We start from the raw sequence: 22,377 nt of genomic DNA on the forward strand, positions 1-22,377 counted from the left end.
CCAGATTTGTTGTTGTAGTTCCTTGATCGATGGCCGATGATTGTTGATGCTGTTGCTTCTTAGCTTGTTTCTCCATACGTCTAGTAGTCATACGGCTAGGTCTTGGTTCCATAGCACCTTGCACTTCTAGAGAAGAGAGATGCTCCATCTTGTCTGGTGGTTGTATAGTTTGCTGTCTATCCTGTCCTTCTTGTGGTCTTTCTCTAGGTCCAGATGGTGCAGGGTGTCCGGCCTTCAATATATTATAATAAAAATCTCGGGCTTTCCATACAGAGTTGAGGCGGTACCTTTGCTTATCAAATGTAAATATGATGCCGAATGGTGCATCCCATCTATACTGTATCTGACGATTTCTGAGTTCTTCGACCAAAAAAGCGTAGTCTCTTCTGGCTCTTAACATTTGAGGTGGTATCTCTTTCAAAACAGCCAGGTCTTCACCGCCAATTTGAAGCTTAGTGTTATAAGACGCTTGCAGTACCATATTTCTGAACTCTCTTGTAGTAAAATATATAACGATGTCTCGAGGAAGCTGCTTCTGCTTTGCCAGCCAGGAGTTAACGCGGTAAGCTTTGTCAATTTGCCAGCCTTGGTTGGTCCCTGGTCTTCCCATCAGGCGGTCAAAAGCTTCCGATAGGATCTGTTTCAGGTTCTCCTGTTTCTCCTCACGCAGCCCCCTTACTCTTAATGCGAACTCCATTTGTCGGTACTGTATCATAATAATTTCTTTTTCAGCATTTTCCACTTTTTGTTCCACCACCTCTGTTTTCAATGTCAAGTTAGCATTGGCATCATTAAGAACCTCTAGAGTATCTTCCACTCCAGAAATATGTTCTGTTAATACAGTTACAAGACTCAGCATGTCATCTCTAATTTTATCAACCTTAGCCTCAAATTTCTCATACAACTCCTGTTTAAGTCCTTTTATTTCACTTTTAATTTCACTTTTAATTTCTTCTTTCATTTCTTTTATTTCCTCTTTTCCCTCCTCTCTATTATCTCTAAATTTATCTTCCATTTTAATTGTCTGTGCATTAAGAGCCTCGCTTAGATTACTCAGAAAAAATTCTTTCGTTAACACATCCCCAGCAGGGGGCGTAGGAAGCGGAGGCTGCAGCTTTGTGCCAGGCACTGAGGATGTGCCCCTGGAAGTGGAGGGTGACGACTTCAAGTTAATATTTGGTTTTGAGGCCATTTCAAAATTTGTCTGCCTGCAGTTAATAAAACTCTATTGCCTAAATATGCAGCTTTAAGTAAAGAGGCTTTTATTTTGAAGTTTAAGGCTTGGCAAAAATTTGAACTATGGAGATCTCAAGGCCCTCTTGTTGTTCAATATGAGACCTTATATTATTGAGATGAGAACATAGGGATTAACAATAGCTTGTCCAAGCAAGCTACAATACTCCTTTCCTCATTGCTCTATATATTTCTTAAAATTTACTCATCATTTTATCATCTGTTATCTTTTTGCAACCAGCATCTGTTTCAAATTCATAAGGTCTTTATTTGCACATCTATTGTATTCAGAAACTGAGTACCTTCAGCATGAACTTGCTATAGAAAATAAACTTAGTTTGGACTATAATAAACATTTACAAAGCACCATAAATGAATATTAGCATAGTGAGATTCTAGATTTCCAGATCTATATTCTCACAGACAGAATAACTTCCTTTTGTCAATTGTTCTGCTTGGGTCCATCTGATTGAATCAGCTATTTGCCAGCTATACGTTGTAGATTCTTTTATTTTAAAGTTGTGTGGGTTTGTGTTGCTGGTAGCCAAAGCAGTACATTCATACATTCTTTCAATTTAAATGGCCACTCATGGCCACCCACTTGCCAACCAAGTTGGGATTAAAAACATCACAGTAAGGGGAAAAAGCAATAAAACACATTATGCCAAACACACTAAGACACATACCACATAATTAAAACAAGCTCAATATAACATCCTATTCAATGCCTGGGAGAAGAAGCATTTCTTCAAGACATTCCTAAAAGCCAGCTGGATTGGGGCCAACCCAATATGAGGTGGAGATTGTACCACAGGGCAATGCAGCTACAGAGCAGGCATGCTTCCTGGGTCCCATAAGATGACACTGTTTAATTGATGGGATATGGAGCATGCCAACTCTGTCAGATCTTGTAGTTCTTTGGGCTCTTGAGGTATACGATTCCAAGAGCATCTCTCCTCCTCCCTGACAGTGAAAATATCAGTCAACTTGGTGATAAATATTTGATAATTCACAATTTGTTGTGCTTTTATGACATCAGAAACACAACTTGGAATGGGTGCTTTAAAAGTACATGAGTTGGACAGTGGCGGGATTCAAAAAAAAATTACTACCAGTTTTGTGGGTGTGACTTGGTGGGTGTGGCATGCTTGATGGGTGTGGCAGGGGAAGGATACTGCAAAATCCCCATTCCCTCCCGATCAGCTGGGACTGAGATGGTATTTACCAGTTTTCCGAACTACTCAAAATTTCCAGTACCAGCTCTCCAGAACTGATCAGAACCTGCTGAATACCACCCTGGAGTTGGATGAGTAGAAAGCATTTTACTTAGTGGTTTTCAATAATGGCATTGCTGAATTTCAGAATCATCAGTAGTCAGGCATAATAATAATGTCTTAAGAGCTCTTGGGTCCTTGGTGAGGACTTGAACTGTTAGGTTTTTACCAGCCCCAGACTGTGAATCACATTGAAGATTAAATCAATATTAACAACAAAAACAGCAGCAGCAGCTTCCATCCTGCGACGATATCTGTAACCCCTTCAAAAACCCAGATTTTCCTATCCCGGGTCCTTGGTGAGAACTCGATAGGTAGACAAAAATGCCAAAGCCAGTCTGAACAACTGGCTGTGTGATGATCAATAGTAGTAATAGTAGGTGCCTGGATGCAAACCCAAAACATCTGAAGCACCGCTTAAAGACCATTGGCATTGACAAAATCATCATCAGTCAATTTCTAAAAGGCAGCTTTAGTTGGAACAGCTTACATCCTGTGACAGTACCTTTAACACCATCAAACAATAACATTTGCCTATCCTAGATATTTTCACTGGTCAAGAATCTGCCTCTTATAGCATGCCACACATTTTGCATCATTAGGCAAGAGATCTGCACCTCATTTTTTTCTAGGGTGACAGCTCATTTGGTCTTTAGAAGGCCCACATGCTTGAAAAATCAAGCAGGACCAGGGAAAACTAATTTTGATTTCATCGTAAACTGAACAATAATAGAATGAAATGAGTTAAAGCCTGATAACCTCAGGTTGTATACTTCTCAATTTGATATTAACAGAGATAAAAGAGGACAAGACAGAGAACTTCAGTACTAAGTAAGCTTATATCATACCAGGGATGAGAATGGTAATTTCTAGGAAGTAAAATACAGGAAATTGTGGGGATGACAGTGAATATGCCTTTCTACTGGAACAACCTCCTGACCCGAAGAAAGAATTAGTCCATAGGATACCCTGCTATTAAAGCAAACTCAATTAATTGCAAGCATGTTAGAGCTGGCAGTGTTGAAATATTAGTAAAATGAGCTGCTTTGAATTCTTCAAAAAACCATATTTTAACCTGTTTTATTTTAACAATACCAAACTACAATATGTGTCTTAATCTGATATGTAGCAATGGAGATATATAAAGAAATAAGCTATGTCAAAGTTTGGCAAAGGAAAAGAAAAGAAGAAAATAAAAAAGAAAAGAAGAAAATAAAAAAGAAAAGAAGAAAATAAAAGAAATCATTCTGGACTCTTGTATGAATGCATGTATATCTGTTTTGATTTATTTGGACACTCGAGTCATGTAGATCTGCTATCTTAATTTGTTTTTCATATAGAACTAGTCATAAATTAGTGCTATTGAAATGAGCATCAAGGAGAAACTCTCCTACCTGCCTTTGTCTTTTATAATCTTTGCAGCAGAGGTTGTTTTACAGCTGAAAGAAGTACAGTATTACACAATGCAGAGGCATGCATAAATTCTACTGATTCAGTACATTGCATCGATTACTTTCACAGATTAGGGTGTGTAGCATCAAAAGTCTCCCTAAGGATTTTCGAACATCGAAAAGCCAAGTTGTTCAGATTTATTTTTTCCGCAAGTATCCATTGTGCTATCATAGCCTCAAAAAGTTATGGTTATTCTGTGTTTGTTCCTGCCTGGCTATAAACATGTTGTGTCTTGTGTCTTTAGAATAAATTTTCAAAGAAATATTGTTGACAGACAGAAGATGGGCCTTCTCTTTATTTATTTAAACAAATCCTTATTTTAAAGGATTTTTTTTTTAGGTCATGCCATCAAGTAACAAAGAAAGAATTAATAAGTAATCTGAAGATCTGCAGACAGCATCTGTAGATAACAAGGTAGCCTGTCACTGTGGCCTCTTTTTTTACATGGAGAATTGCAGTTTTCCAGCTTCTTAATTTCCCTGTATTAGAAAAGAAACAAGTTGAGGATTGAGTGATAGAATTGGAGTTGCATCTCTTATGCAGGTAATGTCCAGATTTGCTTGATTCTTCTTTAGTGTGAGAATTAAAAACTGGGGTCTATGAGCTTCTAAAAAAATATTAACCCTATTTCAGTTCTTACCAGATAGTGCTCACATATTTCCTATCCCAAAATTAGAAATTTCTCTGTTGAAATTCAGATGTCCTCCTTTGCTGAACAATTCCTCCTTCCCTCATGGATATTTGGATATCATGTTTATTTTTTATCAATTGAAGTTTAGCTTCCAAAATTGATCAAAGGACACTGAAAACTTGGGTCATGTTTATTTATTTCAACTCAGTAATCCCACCTCTTCAAGGCAGTTTACAACATCTAGAACAAAAATAAAATAAAACACAGCTTGAAATTAGTTAAAACCAAGAGAATATTTCTTTTTGCTGCTGTTGTTGTTGTTTCAGTTTAGGTTGCTTAATACTCATTGGATGCAATGTCTTAGCCTGCTGATGTGTATAACAGTTTGGCTGCATTTTAAGAGTTTCTTAAAATGTATTTCAAGCAAGTATTTCATTTATTTATTTGCTCCACATTGACCTTTTATTCTCTGAAGAAACCTCTCCTTCTATTTAAAATAAATTCTTACATAAATATTTGTACTGGACCATGAAATATACAGAGAAAAAAAATCCTCAGTTGGCTAATATCTATATTTACATTGACCAGACGTCCTTTATTATAAAGGACAGACTTTTATTCCAAAAAGTTGTGCTTTAGATTTATTTATTCTTCAAAAAGAATTTATTCTTCACTTTTGTCCATTATTTTGGTCATTTAACTTTTACTGTTATGGGTGTCACTTAATGGACTCTTAATGGACACAATGGGTAGAAATTGAATTGTTTTTTTTAATACATATACTGTTTAATTTTAGATATTTTTATTAGAATGTTTTCTTGGTTGTGCTCTTAAACGTTTTTTTAAAAAAAAATAAAATTGCAAACACATTTTATGCTTATGAACCTTTTCAGATCTGCTCCCTTTTCAAGCGTTTTCCCAAGAAAATATGGTCACCGTACCTGTATTACATCCAACAAAAATGCTAGGAAAAAGGAGGAATATTTCTCAGAATCCCAGAACTCATCATCAGGAGGGTTCAAACAGCAAAAGCTCCGGGTACCTTAGAAAGGAGAGCATGGCCACCTTTCCCCAGAAAAACCTTTTTTTTCACCTGGCCAGACAGAAGAGGAGGAGATGCTCCTCACCATCCGAGACCACCAACACCACCTCAGCCAGCGCACTGCATCCGTCTACGACTCGGGAGGCTTTAGGACCGCGAAGAAAGCGGCCAGGCGGCTTGGGGAAACAGTCGGGCGCGACCATATATCTCCAGTAGGGTGAGTCGAATGGTATTCCGAGGCGACCTTCTCGGAGGTGATGCGGGCCTTCCGCAGGCTACACATGGTCTCCCCCCCTCAATCTAAGTCGAGTGGTACTTACCCCAGGCTAGGACTAGCTCCCAGCCAAATGAAGCAGCGCTTGCGAGCTGCTGCTGTCCGAGGCATCCTCCAGAGCAGCAGCGGAAGGAGGAGGCGGGAGCTCTCGCCGCCGCCGCCAGCATCGCGCCAGCCCAGTTTCCCCGAAGAAGCCGGCCGGTTGCCCAGGCTGCCGCTCGCCCCTGCGGTCGTGCGCTCCGGCTCCTCCGTCACGCAACTCTTGGGCAAGAGCCTGCGGGGTGAGGGTCTCCCTCCTCCCCGCCACCTACCTACAGTATTCTCGCCGGGACAAAGCCATGAAGCAGGCGCTGCTGGAAGTAATGAGGATCAATCGGATTTGTCGGATGGTTTTGGTCACTTGCTTGGGATCCTTCGCCCTCGTCATCTTCTATTTCCAAAGTATGTTGCATCCAGGTAAGGACAGCTGCCTGCTCGGTCCTGTCCAGGGCTTCTCCGGGGACCCTGGAGTTGGACCCGAGGTGGAGGTGATCAGGAGGGGAGGGGGTGCTGCCGGTGTCCTCCTCTTTCTCCTCACCGCGCTGGGGAGTTAAGCTGGGGCTGGAGTGGTGGGGGGGGGGAGAAGGAACTTCAGTGGGTTGGCGCGGATGCGAGGGGCTGCCAGCCCCGGCGTCCTCGGCCCACGCAGGTGGAGGGCATCGGAGAGTGCTGCGTGAAACGGAGGCAGCGAGGTAACGGGAGAGAGAAGAGCAAGGGAGAGAAGGAGGGAGAGGGAGGGTGAGACAGAGGATCAGAGAGAGGGAGGGACAGAATGAGAGAGGGAGAGGGAGGGAGAGAATGAGAGGGAGAGGGAGGGAGAGAGAAGCAAAAGAGAGTGGGAGAGAGAATGAAAATGAGATGGAGAGGAGCAGAGAGGGAGGGAGGGAGAGGAGCAGAGAGAGAGGGATGGAGAGAGAGAAAGAGGGAGGGAGAATGAGAGAGAGAGGGAGGGAGAAAGGAGCAACAGGGAGGGGGGAAGAGAGAATGAATGAGAGGGAGAGAGAGGAGCAGGACAGAGGGTGGGGGAAAAGGAGGAAGAGAGGAGCAGAGAGGGAGGGAGGGAAAGAAAGAGGGAAGGAGGGAGAGAATGAGAGAGAGAGGGGGAGGAAGAAAGGAGCAAGAGGGAGGGGGAAGAGAATGAGAATGAGAGGGAGAGAGAGGAGCAGAGAGGGAGGGAGGGAGAGAAGGTGGGAGAGAGATGGAGAGAGGAGCAGAGAGAGAAGGAGAGAGAGAGGGAGGGAGGGAGAGGAGAGAGGGAGAGAGAGGAGCAGAGAGAGAGAAGAGAGAAGGAGAGAGAGGGAGGGAGGGAGAGAAGGAGAGAGGGAGGGAGAGGAGCAGAGAGAGAGGAGAGAGGGAGAGAGAGGGAGAGAGGAGCAGAGAGGGGAGAGAAGGAGGGAGAGAGGAGCAAGAGAGAGGGGGAGAGAGAATGAGAATGAGATGGAGAGAGGAGCAGAGAGGGAGGGAGAGAAGGAGGGAGAGAGAGGAGCAGAGAGAGAGGGATGGAGAGAGAAAGAGAGAGGAAGGGAAAGAAGGAGCGAGGGAGGGAGAGAGGAGCAAGAGGGAGAGGGAAAGAGAGAATGAGAATGAGAGGGAGAGAGGAGCAGAGAGAGAGGGTGGGAGAGAAGGAGGGAGAGAGAGGAGCAGAGAGAGAGGGAGGGAGGGGGAGAAGGAGGGAGGGAGAGGAGCAGAGAGGGAGGGAGAGGAGCAGAGAGAGAGAAAGAAGGAGAGAGGGAGAGGAGCAGAGAGAGAGGGAGGAGAGAATGAGAGAGGGGGGCAGGGAGGGAGAGAAGGAGGGAGGGAGGGGAGGAGAGAGAGAGAGAGCGCGCTGTGATCGGGGCTGTCTTGCGATCAAGTCCCGAGGGAGAAGGAGGGCGGCGGTAGCGGTGACTGCTTCTGCTAGTGCAGAAGAAGAAGAAGAAGGCGAGTCTGAAGATGCTCCCGGCGGCGGCGGCTCTTCTTTGCCCTGCTGGCCATGTGCACGGAGGGGGGCATTCTCAGCTACGGCGGCAGCGACTGGGAGAGGATGGGGAAGGAGAACGGACGCGGAGGCTCCTCTTAAGCTGTTTTGGATTTATTTCCTGGGGTTGCGATCCTGCCGGGGAGCGAAAACCCGGCAGGATCTCACCTTCTCGTCTGTTTGGAGTGGGTGGGTGGGAGCAAACTGCCTCCCCCAGTAGATGGGGGGGGGGATTAAATCGCGAGCGGGACATTGGAATAAAGCCCGATCGTCATCGGACTTGAAAGTAACTTCCCAACTAGTTGGGGGAGGGGGGTATTTTAACGTTATTCTCACTCATCTCAGGGATTTTCTTTGTGTTTCTGGTCCTGTGGCTCTTCTGTTTTTGTTTTCCTCGGATTTATAATTTAGCCCTAGTTACCAAGTTCTTGTGGCTCGAATTTAGGATTGGGGGTTGGGAGGAGAAGGTTTGGAGAAAAGTTGGCTTCCTGAAATCCAGCCTGTAATATTCTTACATGGGATTCCCCTCAAAAGTCCTAACAAATTACATCATATGTTCATTGTACAGTTAAAAAGTCCAACGCATTTGCATGATCTGTATGGGAGATGCCGAGCACATGTATTATCGCATGGTAATTATTGACACAGTGATAACAAAAACATGTGGAACTCAGACTTGAGTTTTTGTGAGTTGCATAATTTTTTATAAAGAATCCACAGGAAACCACACTCAAATGGTAGATCACAGCTATTTGCATGGAATCAGCAACAAAATCAGGAACAAACAGTTTCTCATTCTGCTGTGGTACAAAATGTGGATCTAAATTATGGATTCACATAATTTCTACATGAGACCCAACGAAGCTATTGTCTTCTCACATATCATATCCAGCTGTCCAGAGGGTACCTTAACTATTTGGAATCTGAGATGTGGTTCCTATAATATTCTTATAACTTTACCTGGGGACCATGCCGTAACCATAGTTTTAAGCATAACAGATCCAATTATTTTTGGTGCCAGCATGGGGCAAAATGTGGATTTCTTTAGATCTTACTGATTTGCACAGCAGTCAGTCTGCCATCACAATTATATATCCTAAGATATTTTGGCACTACTGTGGTGGGAAAACATGGAATTGAGCCAATGAGCCTCACTGCAGTTCACAATTTCTGGTGACATTTACACAAAGCCATACCATAATTTTCTGCAGGGAATTGAGCCATAATTATTGTGATGAATTCTGACATTGACATGTCCCAAAGTTGCCTTTTCAAAAGGCAACTAGGCTTCCTTTGTTTTTCCTTGAAGACACTTCGCTTCTCATCCAAGAAGTTTCTTCAGTTCTGGCTAAATGATGGAGAATGGAAAGATTTATATTCCTTGTAGTCATCTGGTCATTAGCACTCTTTCTGAGATTCATTGAGGCCCCTTGGAGGTTTATCTGTGCACCGAGGGTCACCTCAATAGTGCAAATGGGCGTGAAACCTTTTTGGAACTGCTGAAAGGGCTGTCCCTTCATAAACCTTCAAATGGCCTCAACGACTCTCAGAAAGTGCCAATGACCAAATATCTTCAAGGAATCTAAATCCTGGTATTCTCCACCATGCAGTCAGAACCAATGAAGCTTCTTCGAAGAGAAGCGAAACATCTTCAAGGAAAAACCAAAGAAGTGCTCTACATGGGGCAGCCCTTGAAGAGCATTCGGAGACTTCAGCTTGTCCAGAATGCAGCCGCGCGAGCAATCGTGGGTGTACCTCGGTTCACCCACGTAACACCTATCCTCCGTGAGCTGCACTGGCTGCCTATTGGTCTTCGGATACGCTTCAAGGCGCTAGTCGTCACTTATAAAGCCCTTCATGGTATTGGACCTGGGTACTTGAGAGACCGCCTACTGCCAATTACCTCCAATAGACCGATCAGATCCCACAGATTAGGCCTCCTCCGAATTCCATCCGCCGGCCAATGCCGACTGGCGACTACCCGGAGGAGAGCCTTCTCTGTGGCTGCTCCGACCCTCTGGAATGAGCTCCCCATGGAGATTCGAACCCTCACCACCCTCCAGGCCTTCCGCAAAGCCCTTAAAACCTGGCTGTTTCGACAGGCCTGGGGCTAAAGAGCTTTTGCCCCCCCCTCGAATGGTATGGTTGTTGTGTGCTTTTAAATTGTGTATTGTTCTGTTTGTCTTTTTTACCCTTATCTGTACCCCTTTCCCTGACTTGGATTGTGAGCCGCCCTGAGTCCCCTTCGGGGAAAAGGGCAGCATATAAATGCAATAAATTCAATTCAAGTTCCAGTTGTCTTTTGAAAAAAAAAAAAAACACCACTTTTGGAACAACCATTACCTGTGAAGCTCCATAGATATCTGACATTGATGGTTTCAAAATGTGGCTCTGAAGCATGGATGCTCTAAATTTTTACATGATACCTGAAATACCACGAAGCTATAAATCCCATTTCTTTCTCAACAGACAAAAAGAACAAAATCACAACTTTTAATTATTTTTTATTCTAGTGGGATGCAAAACAGAATAGATTTTTTTTTTAAATTTCAGCTGATCTGATTATTTTGGGACCTTATGGGAAGAAGATTCTGAGGTGCATAGTCTTAATTTTCATAATTTTATATGAAAAGTTAAATCAGAGCGGATCTGAGGCATAAATCCTTATGAATCATAGAAACCGTGCCTCTCCCAAATATTTTCAAAAGACGCACATTCATACACTGTACTGGGGAGTTCAATGAATCATTCATTGTGCTACCACTCCACAACCAACCTAAATCTCAGATATATAACTTTACATAAGCTGCTGATTTTATGCACATCTATTGTCACAGATGAAATCAATAAACAATAGTTCACTCTCCAAATTTTGATAGTTTGTATGCATCCACATTTCAAAATCTAAACGTGTTTGACAGAGAAATTAAAAAAGAGCCATTGTCAAATCTAGAAGTGCATAAATAAAAACAATAATAATGGATCCTATGTTCCATGGCACCCTGCTGGTTGACACACATGGATCCAGGGCATCGCATGACACTCTTTGGATATGTGCAGAGGATTATTTCAATGTGACAATCAAAAAGAGGAACATAAAAATAGATTTTGATATAGAAAAACCATTCATTTAATGATTTACTAAGCCAACATGGCAGATATGCTGAAAATGAGGAAAGATACATGTGCATTCACATGATAGCTTATCATAGATCTCTTCAATACTATTTGAAAACAGATACTGTTTTCTCAATCATGCATGAGATTTAAAATGTACTGTAGATCTGTACATAGATGTACTGTAAATGGATGGGTGGGTGGGTGGATGGATGGATGCATGAGTAGCAGCATTACAACATGAGATGCAACTATCACATATTGATTCTTGAGCATCCAATGCTTAACATCTCAACTTGCCTTTGGCCATAATGTGTAGTGTTCCAAGAACATGATCCTCTCCATCACTTGATCCATTGCCTTGCTCTTCTAATTCTCTCAATTTTGCCAAGCACAGTCATTTTTCTTGACTATCATTCACTTAAATCGGGTGTCCAAAATACATGCATTTATGCTTGCTCACCATCACCTCAAGGAAATATCCAGTCTTTGTCCAAGTTTGTTGGCTTATCTTGCAATCCCTGATACTACAGTATTACTAACCATATCCAAACGCCTAATTTGAAACCATCTATCTTGTTTCTTCTTTTCTCAGTACCTATTTTTCTGAGCTGTATATATCAGCTTAGAAAAAAATGTGGTTTTCATACACTCTTATTTTTTTCTCATAGGTTTTCATATTCTCTTTCACATATTATAACTAGAATGTTCTGAATCTCTTCCTTATATTGATCTTAGATTCTGACTCGAGGTTCAATTCAAGTCAAGACTTGCTGGATCAACTCTTTCTTTAATTTTCTAAACTTGATCCATATATATCACCTCAATAATCCATGAACTGCTATGCAATTTACACTTGGATTATCTGGATGAGTAAATTACATGCACTCGACATACTATTGGAAGTGCCCATATATTTAGAGTCTGGTTTATGTTGCTTGAAGCAACTACATTGATGCAAAATTTAAACTGAGATGAGTTGGAACCTGTCTTCCTCTCGCTTTATTCTCCCACCTTGTCCTAATTTAAAACCTACATCCATTGATCACTCAATGAATCTGAGGAAATGAGGTGTACTTCACAAAATAGTATGCCTTTTAATCAGGGGTGAAATTCAGCATGTTCTGGAGAACTGGTAGCGGAAATTTTGACTAGTTCAGAAAACCAGCAAATACCAGCTCTGGCTGGCCAGAGTGCGGAGGGAATGAAGATTTTGCAATATCCCTCTCCCAGGAGTGGGGAGGGAATGGAAATTTTGCAATATCCTTCTCCCAGGAGTAGGGAGGGAATGGAGATTTTGCAGTATCCTTCCCCTGGAATGGGGAGGAAATGGGGATTTTGCATTATCCTTCCCCTGCCATGCCCACCAAACCACGCCCACAGAACCGGTAGAAAAAAAATTGAATTTCACCACTGCTTTTAATAAAAGCGTAACAAAAGGTTCTACCAGACTCCTCCTGATTTTTGGCTAGCGTAGATCAAAACAGGTCTCTCCCATTTGTATACCACTGAATCTGCAGCAATTGGCAGGTTGTCAAAGTGCATAGCTCATCATGTTAACTCATATTTACTGGTTAATTTCACTTGGGGTAAACAAACACTCAAGTTTGTTTACTTCTTAAATGCTCAATTTCCTACATTTCATTTCAAGTGTTCTTGCTTTACAATGTATTCTTGCTTTAGATATTGTGATTGTTAGTAACTGTGTCATCAAACTTCACTTCCTTGCTTCTTTGGTTTGGCTATGTCATCCCTTCTTCATGAGACTGTGACATGCTTTCTCCCAGTAATTAGAGTGACGCCTACAAATAATCCTAACATTGGGACGTCATCTACAATAAGTGTTACCTGTTTAACACTTCAAGAAGGTGTAGTACAGGGCAGTGGTAGGATTCAAATTTTTTTACTACCAGTTCTGTGGGCGTGGCTTTGTGGGCATGGCAGGGGAAGGATACTGCAAAATCCCCATTCCCTCCTCATTCTCAAAATTTCTGCTAATGGTTCTCCAGAACCTGTCAGAACTGGCTGAATACCACCTCTGGTTCAGGGGTGTCAAACTGGCGGCCTGCAGGCTGGATGCATCATGCACAGCCACGCCCACCCCAGTTCTGTGAATGGGGAAAATGTTACAAAATGTCATGTGACAGCAACGTGATGCGGTGAGTTTGACACCCGTGGCGTAGTATAATGAAAAACAAACAACTAAGGACTAGCAGAAGTAATCAGTAGTTATGTTAATGACTGCAGTGTGTATTTCTTATTTGGTGTATTGAGTCACCATGCTGGCGTCCAAAAGACGCTACCTCATTGCCCAAAGATCCTACCCATCACATAAGTTCTTCCATTCAGATTTTAAAAACTCATTTATGTACTCAAAATTTTCTCCATTTTTTTGACTTGCTATTTGGAGACAACTCTCTAACTGAATCCACTTCTCTTACAGTAACATTTGTCACCTTGCAAGCCCAAGTAACAGCTCTGTGATTACGTTGACTAATCAAATGGGGGAGATTTCTTCTGCAGTCTCTCTCCTTCTCATTAGCGAAAGATTAGGCAGTTGGGTGTCATGGTCGATGTCCTACAATGTTTAAATGATGGATTACCTAGAAGAATTCTGCCTTTGCTCTCTGCTTGGTATAAATTGGGAGTTTAGGGGAATTGTTTTTGTTTCAAGAAGCTTGTGCCTAAGCAATTCAGTCATCTAATATTCTAAAAAGACCAACACATTTCTTTTTCCTAGTTGGGCTGGGTAGACATGGCAGACAGAACACAGTTTGCTGTTGCCGACCATTTATCTACCTCTAATTCTGGATTATTTTTCTTTAAATTAAAACCAGAGTGAGAGCCAAAAGAGAGATAATGTTAAATATAGAGTAGCAGTGTCCACTTCCTTACATGAACATTTCATTTAGCAAAAAAATAAATAAAAAAATCACTGCAATCAAAACATGCCGTGAAATGTATTCTTTTCTTCCTCCTACAGAGTCTGAATGAAAACGTTTATGATTAAAATTACTCCAGAAGGAGGGCTTCCCATTGCAACAATGCAAGCTTTCTCTTTAGGAGAAGCAAATTATGGTTCTGGGCTTAGATAGTTCAAAACATATTATAACCATGAAAGAGATCAACAGCCAGTCTTTAGGTACTATACTACTGAAAGATAGTAGTGACTTCTCCACTCTGGGAATCTTAAGCCCTAAAAAAAGATGTGACGAAGCACTTGAACAGTTGGTTTGAATGAGAATATTGGTGAATCTGTTATAGGAAATCTCTAAGCAAAAGTTTATACTTAAAGGCCAATTAAATGAAAAAGATTCTAGGAAGAAAATGGATTCGAAAGCTCTCTAAAGTGCATTAGAGAGCAATTACATTCTCTAATTCTCACCCTAGTATCTAGTCCCAGCATATCTGTGAACTACAGATAGTCCTCAACAATCCATTTAGTGACTGTTCAAAGTTACAAAGGCACTGAAAACAGTGACATGATTCTTTTTCACACTTAAGCATACCCATGGTCACATGATCAAAATTTGGATGCTTGGCAACTGACTCATATTTATGACTGTTGCAGTGTCCTGTGTGGGGTCCCGTGTTCACCTTTTGCAACCTTCTGACAAGCAAAGTCAGTGGGGGAAGCCAGATTCACTTAACAACCAGGTTAATAACTTAACAGCTGCAGAGATTCACTGTGGCAAGAAAGGTCGTAAAATGGGACAAAATTCACTTAACAAATGTCTCACTTAGCAACATCCAGTTCAGATAATGGAGCTGCAGTTGCACTAAGTGACATGCCTTTGACAGTCATACAAATTGTCATTGGAGGACTATGGGGAAAAAAAGCCCTAAAGTCTCTATACAATTGTTATCTATTTGTATAAGAGTGCATTTTCAAACATAGTAAACTCTTACTTTTTAACGCTCCTAATTCTACAGACCCCGACCTGATTCACACAATATGCTAAATGATGTTTTGTTTAAAAATAGTTTATTAAATAAACTCAGCTGTGTTTATGTAACACACTAAACCATTAATTATAATTTATCACTATACTGGCCAGTTTATGCAGTGTGCTAAAATGAAGTGGTGTATTTGGTTTTGGCTTAGTTTTTTATTTGGTTTTGGCTTAGTTTATTGTGTGAGTCCAATGACTGTGTTTAAGCTGAGCCATGTAATAGCAGATGCTAAGGATAGCAGTTAAGGACTGTTACTAATTTCAAGGCTCTTGTAGTCATTCCCATCAGTTAGAAGACAGTGAGGTGCTGCTTGTGATGGAGAATATTTTTCTATGACCATTATTAAAAAAAAGTTTCACAGGGAATCCCAGAGAAATATCCAAATATTGTGGAATATGAAATATTTAGTGCTTTGTCTGAGGCAGGAAAATGTTTTGGAGTAATCTTAATTCCTTTCTACTTCTGCAACTAAAAATTTTACAGTGTTCATAAAAACAAAACCAACCAACCAACCAACCAACCAGTTCTTGGAAATATTATAGATTTGTGTATTAGTACATACATGATGGAACTAATATGCTAGGTCATCACTTGTGGCTATTTTCACAAGACCTGCAAATCACAGTTAACTCAGTTTCCTTTTTTTAAAAAAATATTATTAATTTTTTTATAAATATATCAAATCAATGTGTGAACAGTGTGGCACCTGGGTGTCATACATTCTAATACAGATAAAACTAATAAAGGTATAATAATTGTTACATTCAGTCAACTTATGTATTTCTAATAAAAATACATTTTATATTAGGTTGCAATCTATCATTGTACCACATTTTCTCTTATTATTACTTCCACTTTATTATATAAAAATGTATACACTACATTTTTATATAAAATCTTATTCCCTTCCTTCTCTTCTCTTATTTCTATCACTTATTCTAGCTGTTAATCATGTCACCCTTTATTAAAAGATACTTTCTTTCTTTCCTATCTAACTTGTAATCATGTCACCTGCCTAAAGAAAAGAAGTGATAAGCAAAGAGAGAGAGAGAAAAGGAGAAGCAAATCATAACCGCAACAAAAAAAAGAGAATTCATCTATCCATCATCTCTTGCCTGCTCCAATACTTTTAATTGCTATGCTTTAAGAGAAAGAGAGAGAAGGGGAAAAGCAAGTCAAAACATTGATATAAAAATAATAATCACAAGACCAGCAGATCACAATTAACTACATTTTCTAAAGACACGTGCCACATGGAAGAGAGTAGAAGGGATTTATACAATATGCTAAGCTAAAACTTAGAGTTGTAAACAAAACAAGCCTTGAGTATAAGAATGTGAAAACTCCTACAGGATACCAAAGTGACACCGAGAATACACTTGCTATAATCTAATAGCCATCCATATTTTTTGCAGCCTAGATCCAGAGATTCTGCATTATTGGGAACAGAACCATTCTGTTTTACTGTGGCATCAAGTTGTTTTCCTGTCTACAAGCAATCTCTGAATTAAATAAAATTATATTTTCTAGCCAGCTCTGATAATTCTTCGCTAAACATACAGAAGTGAACAAGAACCGTATGCCTTTATCTCAGTCAGCGTAGTCTGACCTTGTAAAAGAAGGCAGTTTAGCCTGAGGGTGGCAGCCAATTTCCCCAGAGTTTAAAGAGAGAAAAAAGCAAAGAGCTTTGGCTGAAGCAGCTGCTGTGAGAATCAATTGCAATCAAATAATACAGGTCTGACTTAGAGAATTGAACCTTTGCCCAACATTTAAAAGGAACATGGAAATGCATCTCCATGACTGGAGTCGGCTTCTGAATTAAAGCAAATTGCATCTAATGGGAAGAGGCTCTTGGTTAAAAGCAGTTGTTTGAAAATAGCAGGCCTGTGGAAGATAATCATGTGAGGTTTCTTTCACTTCCTTCTGTTTTTTGCCACAGAATTAGATTAAAAGGTGGGCTGGATGTAGAATGATATGTCTTGTCTTGGTTCACCTCCCTCTCCCCAAAAGAACCTCCTGTCCTAAACGGTTGCGGTGGCCTTCCACATTTTGGGTACTGGCTCTTAATGAATGAATCACACACCCTTTGCAATGAGCTGAGTACACCTCCGATGTTTCCAGGAGGAAAATGATTTTCTGCAAATAGAGCAAGTTCTATGTTCTGTCCTTGAGGAGAAAACTGGTTTTTTAATATCCTTTGCTGGATAGACTGCCCACAAACATTTCATTAGTTGGTAAATATATCCCTAAGAAAACTATAAAATGCAAATTTTTGAAAAATAGAGAGATCTATGCACACACATAGCTAGGGAAAATCTAGTTTTGAGGTGGATGACATGCTTTTCTTTAAAATAGAAAGACACCTTCTAACCGAAGGGCTTAAACTCTGACTTAAAAAAGAATAATCAGGAGGAATAAAGGTTTTGAATTATGATTGGTAGTGTGTATCTGGAAGGCAGATGGTTAAAACTTTCATTGTTACGGATTTGTCTTTGTGATTAGGAATTGCGTTTCTGCAGGTATTTATTTCACCTCTTTTTTCATCTTCTTTCACAACTATATTTGTTCTCTACCTCAGGAAAGGTAGTGGTAAGCTGTATAAGTGGCTGCTCTAATGAAGACAGCATATTCCCAAGGCCCTGTACTTTCAACCACAAATTTCAACCATAAATTATAGCTGATTCTTCTATCTTCAAATGTGTCAGAATTTTTAAAAAAATCCATGGATCCTGTTCTCTGATGACACCCCGGCATTGCCTGGGCACTTATTTATAGGGAGAAAATGTCCTGACAAAATGTAATTTGTAATGTTGGATTTCCCCCTTTACCAGAGCCCTTTGTAGAGTACTGTGAAGCCGTTACCATGGCAACTCCACTGCGCTGTACAGTAGAAGCCATTCAAAGGCCCAACAGGCTGCATCTTAACAAAACACATATCTGAGGGGTGTTAGGGTGTCTTACCCCACACAGTATTTGTCTCCAGAGAGTAAGTCATCTGTGTACCAAGTTTGGTTGAAATTGCTCAAGGTGTTCCAGAGTTATGCTGGAACATACGCACACAGAGCCATTTATATATAAAAGTTTCCCCTTTCCAGTCCTGTCTGATTCTTAGGTGGTGGTGCTCATCTTAGTTTTTTAGCCGAGGGAACCAGCATTGTCTGAAGACACTTCTGTAGTCATGTGGCCAGCATAACTTTTTGCCAAGGTGCATGGAATGCTATTGCCTTCCCACCTAAGTGGTACCTATTCATCTACTTGCATCTGCATGCTTTTGAACTGCTAGGTTAGCAGGAGCTTTGGCAAATAACGGGAGCTTACCCTGACCCTGTCACCCAGTGTTTGGGTCTCAAACCCAGGCTGTCAGCTTTCCAATTGACAAACACAGTGTCTTTAACTGCTGAGCCACCGCACCTCCCCTCAAGAGCTGATGAATAATGTTGCCAGTGCTAAATGTTGACAGCTATTTCAGGTTATTCAGTAGAATTGCATTAATTGAGATGCTGCATTAAGCCAAGAAATATGTAACTGGACCATTTGTTTTACATTTTATTTTGTTCTGGGCAGCCAGTTCAGATGATCTGTTTTACATGAGTGTTGCTGAATAAGGAAATAAGGATAAGGAAAAAGGCAGTAGATTTTAAGCAGAGTGACCACAACTGTGTACATTTTCATTGGTGGACATTAACCAGGGTTTGGTTTTGATTCATGAGAATGACTCCTCTGAATTTGTGGATCATTTGTAACTTAATTAACTATATCATGTTCACATCACACTGATTCAGCTTTGCAGTCTAACGGTGCTAGATATTATTGAATATGTTTTTTGTATGTCCTTGATCCTGATGAAATACTGTATATCTATTTTCTGAACAGACATGTTCAGGGTCAGTTTTTCAGGACTGAAGCAAATTAATATAGCAACCTCCGTTGTGTCACTATACTACCTCCCCTTAATTTCACATATGTTTCTGTTGCCTTTTTTAACTGTTCAAAATGATAAAACTTCAGTTCATAGCTAAAGGAGCTGAAGGCAAATATAGTAATTTACATGAGGCTTCAACTGAGTCCTGGGTGATTTGTGGCTTGTGAACTTAACCACAAAGGAAGAAATGCTTTTTTTTGCACATTGATCATTCCAAAATAGGGTTGGATTATCTTTAACAACTCTTGACTTAATACAAAGACTTGATTAGGACAAATGGAACTTTTTTAGGTTTCAATTTATGAAATTAGTAAAACATTTCTTTTCCAATTTATGATATTGGGTAGTTTTGGGGAAGCAATTTAGGATATTGATTATAGCAGTAGACTTATATACCGCTTCATAGGCCTTTCAGGCCTCTCTAAGCGGTTTACAGAGAGTCAGCATATTGCCCCCAACAATCTGGGTCCTCATTTTACCCACCTCGGAAGGATGGAAGGCTGAGTCAACCCTGAGCCAGTGAGATTTGAACCGCTGACCTGCTGACCTAGCAGTAGCCTGCAGTGCTGCATTTAACCACTGCGCCACCTTGGCACAGTGGTTTATTATTTTGATCTAGCTCAGTGTTTCTCAACCTCAAATTTTGACTTCAACTCCCAGAATTCCACAGCCAGCATGGGAGTTCAAGTCCACACATCTTCAAGTGGCTAAAGGTTGAGAAACACTGATCTAGCTGCAAACTGAAAGGAAGAGTACAAAAGGACACAGTTCGGATTGAAAAACCAAACTGAATTAAATAATATTTGTGAAGTGATTAGATATGAATTGGCTATAGTTTGCATCTCAGAGAAAGTAGTGCGGTTTTTTTGTGATTAGGAGAATTTCTTTATTGTGTAGTATTTATCTTATCGCAAGGTTCAGTGTCTGAATTTGGACAATAAGTTAAATTCTCCTTATATCAGAGCATTTGAACTTAACTCAAGACAATTTGGTTTTAAACCTGACCTTTTCAGTCTGCCATCTCTGCCCAGAGAGGGAGATTAATGGATGGATAATTACTCCTTCCCATCTCCAGACACAGAGCTGCAAGGTAGGAATGACTACAAAATGGAGATGCACCAGCTGTAGCAACTTTGGTGCTCAGAGTTTTTTTTTTTTTTAAATATATTAATACAACCAACCATTTTAGAATAGAATAGCAGAGTTGGAAGGGACCTTGGAGGTCTTCTAGTCCAACCACCTGCCTAGGTAGGAAACCCTACACCACTTCAGACAAATGGTTAGCCAACATTTTCTTAAAAACTTCCAGTGTTGGAGCATTCACAACTTGTGGAGGCACATTGTTTCACTGTCAGGAAATTTCTCCTTAGTTCTGTTGCTTCTCTCCTTGATTAGTTTCCACCCATTGATTCTTGTTCTACCCTCAGGTGCTCTGGAGAATAGTTTTACTCCCTCTTCTTTGTGGCAACCCCTGAAATATTGGAACATTGATATCATGTCTCCCCTAGACCTTCTTTTCATTAAACTAGCCATGCCCAGTTCCTGCAACCATTGTTCATATGTTTTAGCCTCCAGTCCCCTAATCATCTTTGTTGCTCTTCTCTGCACTCTTTCTTATACTTATAATCTTTCTTTCTTATACTTATATCTTATACTACATAATGCAACTGGGCTTATAACAAGGTTACAAAATATAACAAAGACAAGGAAATCAAAATCAAAATAAGAGAATATGTGTAATTCAGGACTGATTTGTGGAGTCTTGGTGCTCTCTGAACTTGATTGTTACTTGAAGATGTTTCATTACCCAACTAGAGAAGATAATCTATGCTGGGGAATGTGAATGTACTGTTTTTTTATATACAGTATATAATGGCTTGCCCTGCCCAGTGTGGCTTAGGGTGTGATTTTCTCCTTGGTACTTCTAGAACTGTCTTGGGAAACTACCTTTGAAAAATACTTTCTGGAACTATAAGTAGTTCTCAATTTATGACTGGTAGCTTAGCGACTCTTCAGTATTCGAGCAGATCAGAAATTTCCTGACAGTTAGAACAATTAATCAGTGGGACAACTTGCCTCCAGGAGTTGTAAATGCTCCAACACTGGAAGACTTTAAGAAGAGATTGGACAGCCATTTGTCTGAAATGGTATAGAGTTTCCTATATGAGCAGGAAGTTAGATTTGAAGACCTTCAAGGTTCCTTCCAACTCCGTTGTACTGTTCTCATTCTGTTACGTTCCATTCCATTCATCTATATTTTTTTTTGGGGGGGGGGGGTACTTACAAGCCAGATTCAAAACTCCAATGGTCAACTCCCCTGCAATTATGTGATTGCATTTCAGGTGCTTGGCAACTGGGTCATATTTATACCCATTTGCAGCATCTCATGGTTATATGACTGTTTTATGACTGTGGTGCCAAAAATGGGAAATTGATTTTGTTTTTTGGTAAAACTACCCCATAGCAATCCACTTGTTTGCTTAACAACTGTGGTGTTCACTTAACAAATATTTATTTATTTATTTATTTATTAGACTTATATACCGCTTCATAGGGCTTTCAGCCCTCTCTAAGTGGTTTACAGATTTTTTAGCAAATTGAGTCAGCAACTTGCCCCACAGTCTGGGTCCTCATTTCACCCACCTCGGAAGGATGGAAGGCTGAGTCGACCTTGAGCCGGTGAGATTTGAACCGCTGAACTGCAGATCGTAGTCAGCTGAAGTGGCCTGCAGTACTGCACCCTAACCACTGCACCACCTCGGCTCACAATATGGTGAGTCACTTAACAAACAGGTCATACAATTGCAGGATACTTCAGCTGACTGCTAGCTGCAGTTCAAATCTCACTGTCTTAAGGTTGACTCAGCCTTCCATCCTTCCAAGATGGGTAAAATGAGGACCCAGATTGTTGGGGGCAATATGCTGACTCTATAAACCCCTTAGAGAGGGCTGTAAAAGCACTGTAAAGCAGTATATAAATCTAAGTGCTGTTGCTATTGGGTTTGACAGTCGTAAAATGGGTCAGTCACCTGATTGACCCATTTTACTACTGTCACACATCATGATTGTGATGGGCAGGCTCCCTTAACGGTCGTAACTTGAGAACTACCTGTACCAGTAAACAGAGCCATTCATACTTAAAAGTGTTTTAAAGGAAGTGCTTTGGATCTGGTATAAGTAGGAGCTTTGTTGCTGTCTTTGGATTCTTGCCTATGCCAGGTATTGATCCATATCTCTGAAATACTTTTTTATAGTATACATTCTACGTTATATACTTTATAATACTGCCAAGTTCATTTGTTTAGATTTCTGCTCAGCTGCTTTCCCCTTTTTATTGATGCTGTTCCTTTTGAACAGCCTGTATTCCCCAAAGCCTGTATTCCAATCATGGAAGTCATTTCACAAAACCTCCATGTTACGCATTAAATCAAATTTGCCTTTTGTACTAAGAGTTCAAGACCATCTTGTTGGTTCTTAAAAGC

The 22,377-nt window shown here is 40.6% G+C and overlaps 1 protein-coding gene across 2 annotated transcripts in view; it reads left to right on the top strand.

Annotated features, from left to right (window-relative positions):
- The first annotated feature begins 6,193 nt into the window (after positions 1 to 6,193).
- CHST11 (carbohydrate sulfotransferase 11) overlaps positions 6,194 to 22,377 on the top strand; it is a 205,046-nt gene continuing 188,862 nt past the window's right edge. The window contains exon 1 of one of the 2 annotated variants that reach the window (XM_032222085.1): positions 6,194 to 6,362. In XM_032222085.1, the coding sequence (XP_032077976.1) occupies positions 6,245 to 6,362 (118 nt within the window). In that variant the 5' untranslated portion in view covers positions 6,194 to 6,244. The remainder of the gene's footprint in view (positions 6,363 to 22,377) is intronic. The other variant, XM_032222086.1, reaches the window with a different exon arrangement.

The sequence above is a fragment of the Thamnophis elegans genome, chromosome 7 (genome assembly GCF_009769535.1).
Source record: "Thamnophis elegans isolate rThaEle1 chromosome 7, rThaEle1.pri, whole genome shotgun sequence".
NCBI classification, from domain to species: domain Eukaryota; kingdom Metazoa; phylum Chordata; class Lepidosauria; order Squamata; family Colubridae; genus Thamnophis; species Thamnophis elegans.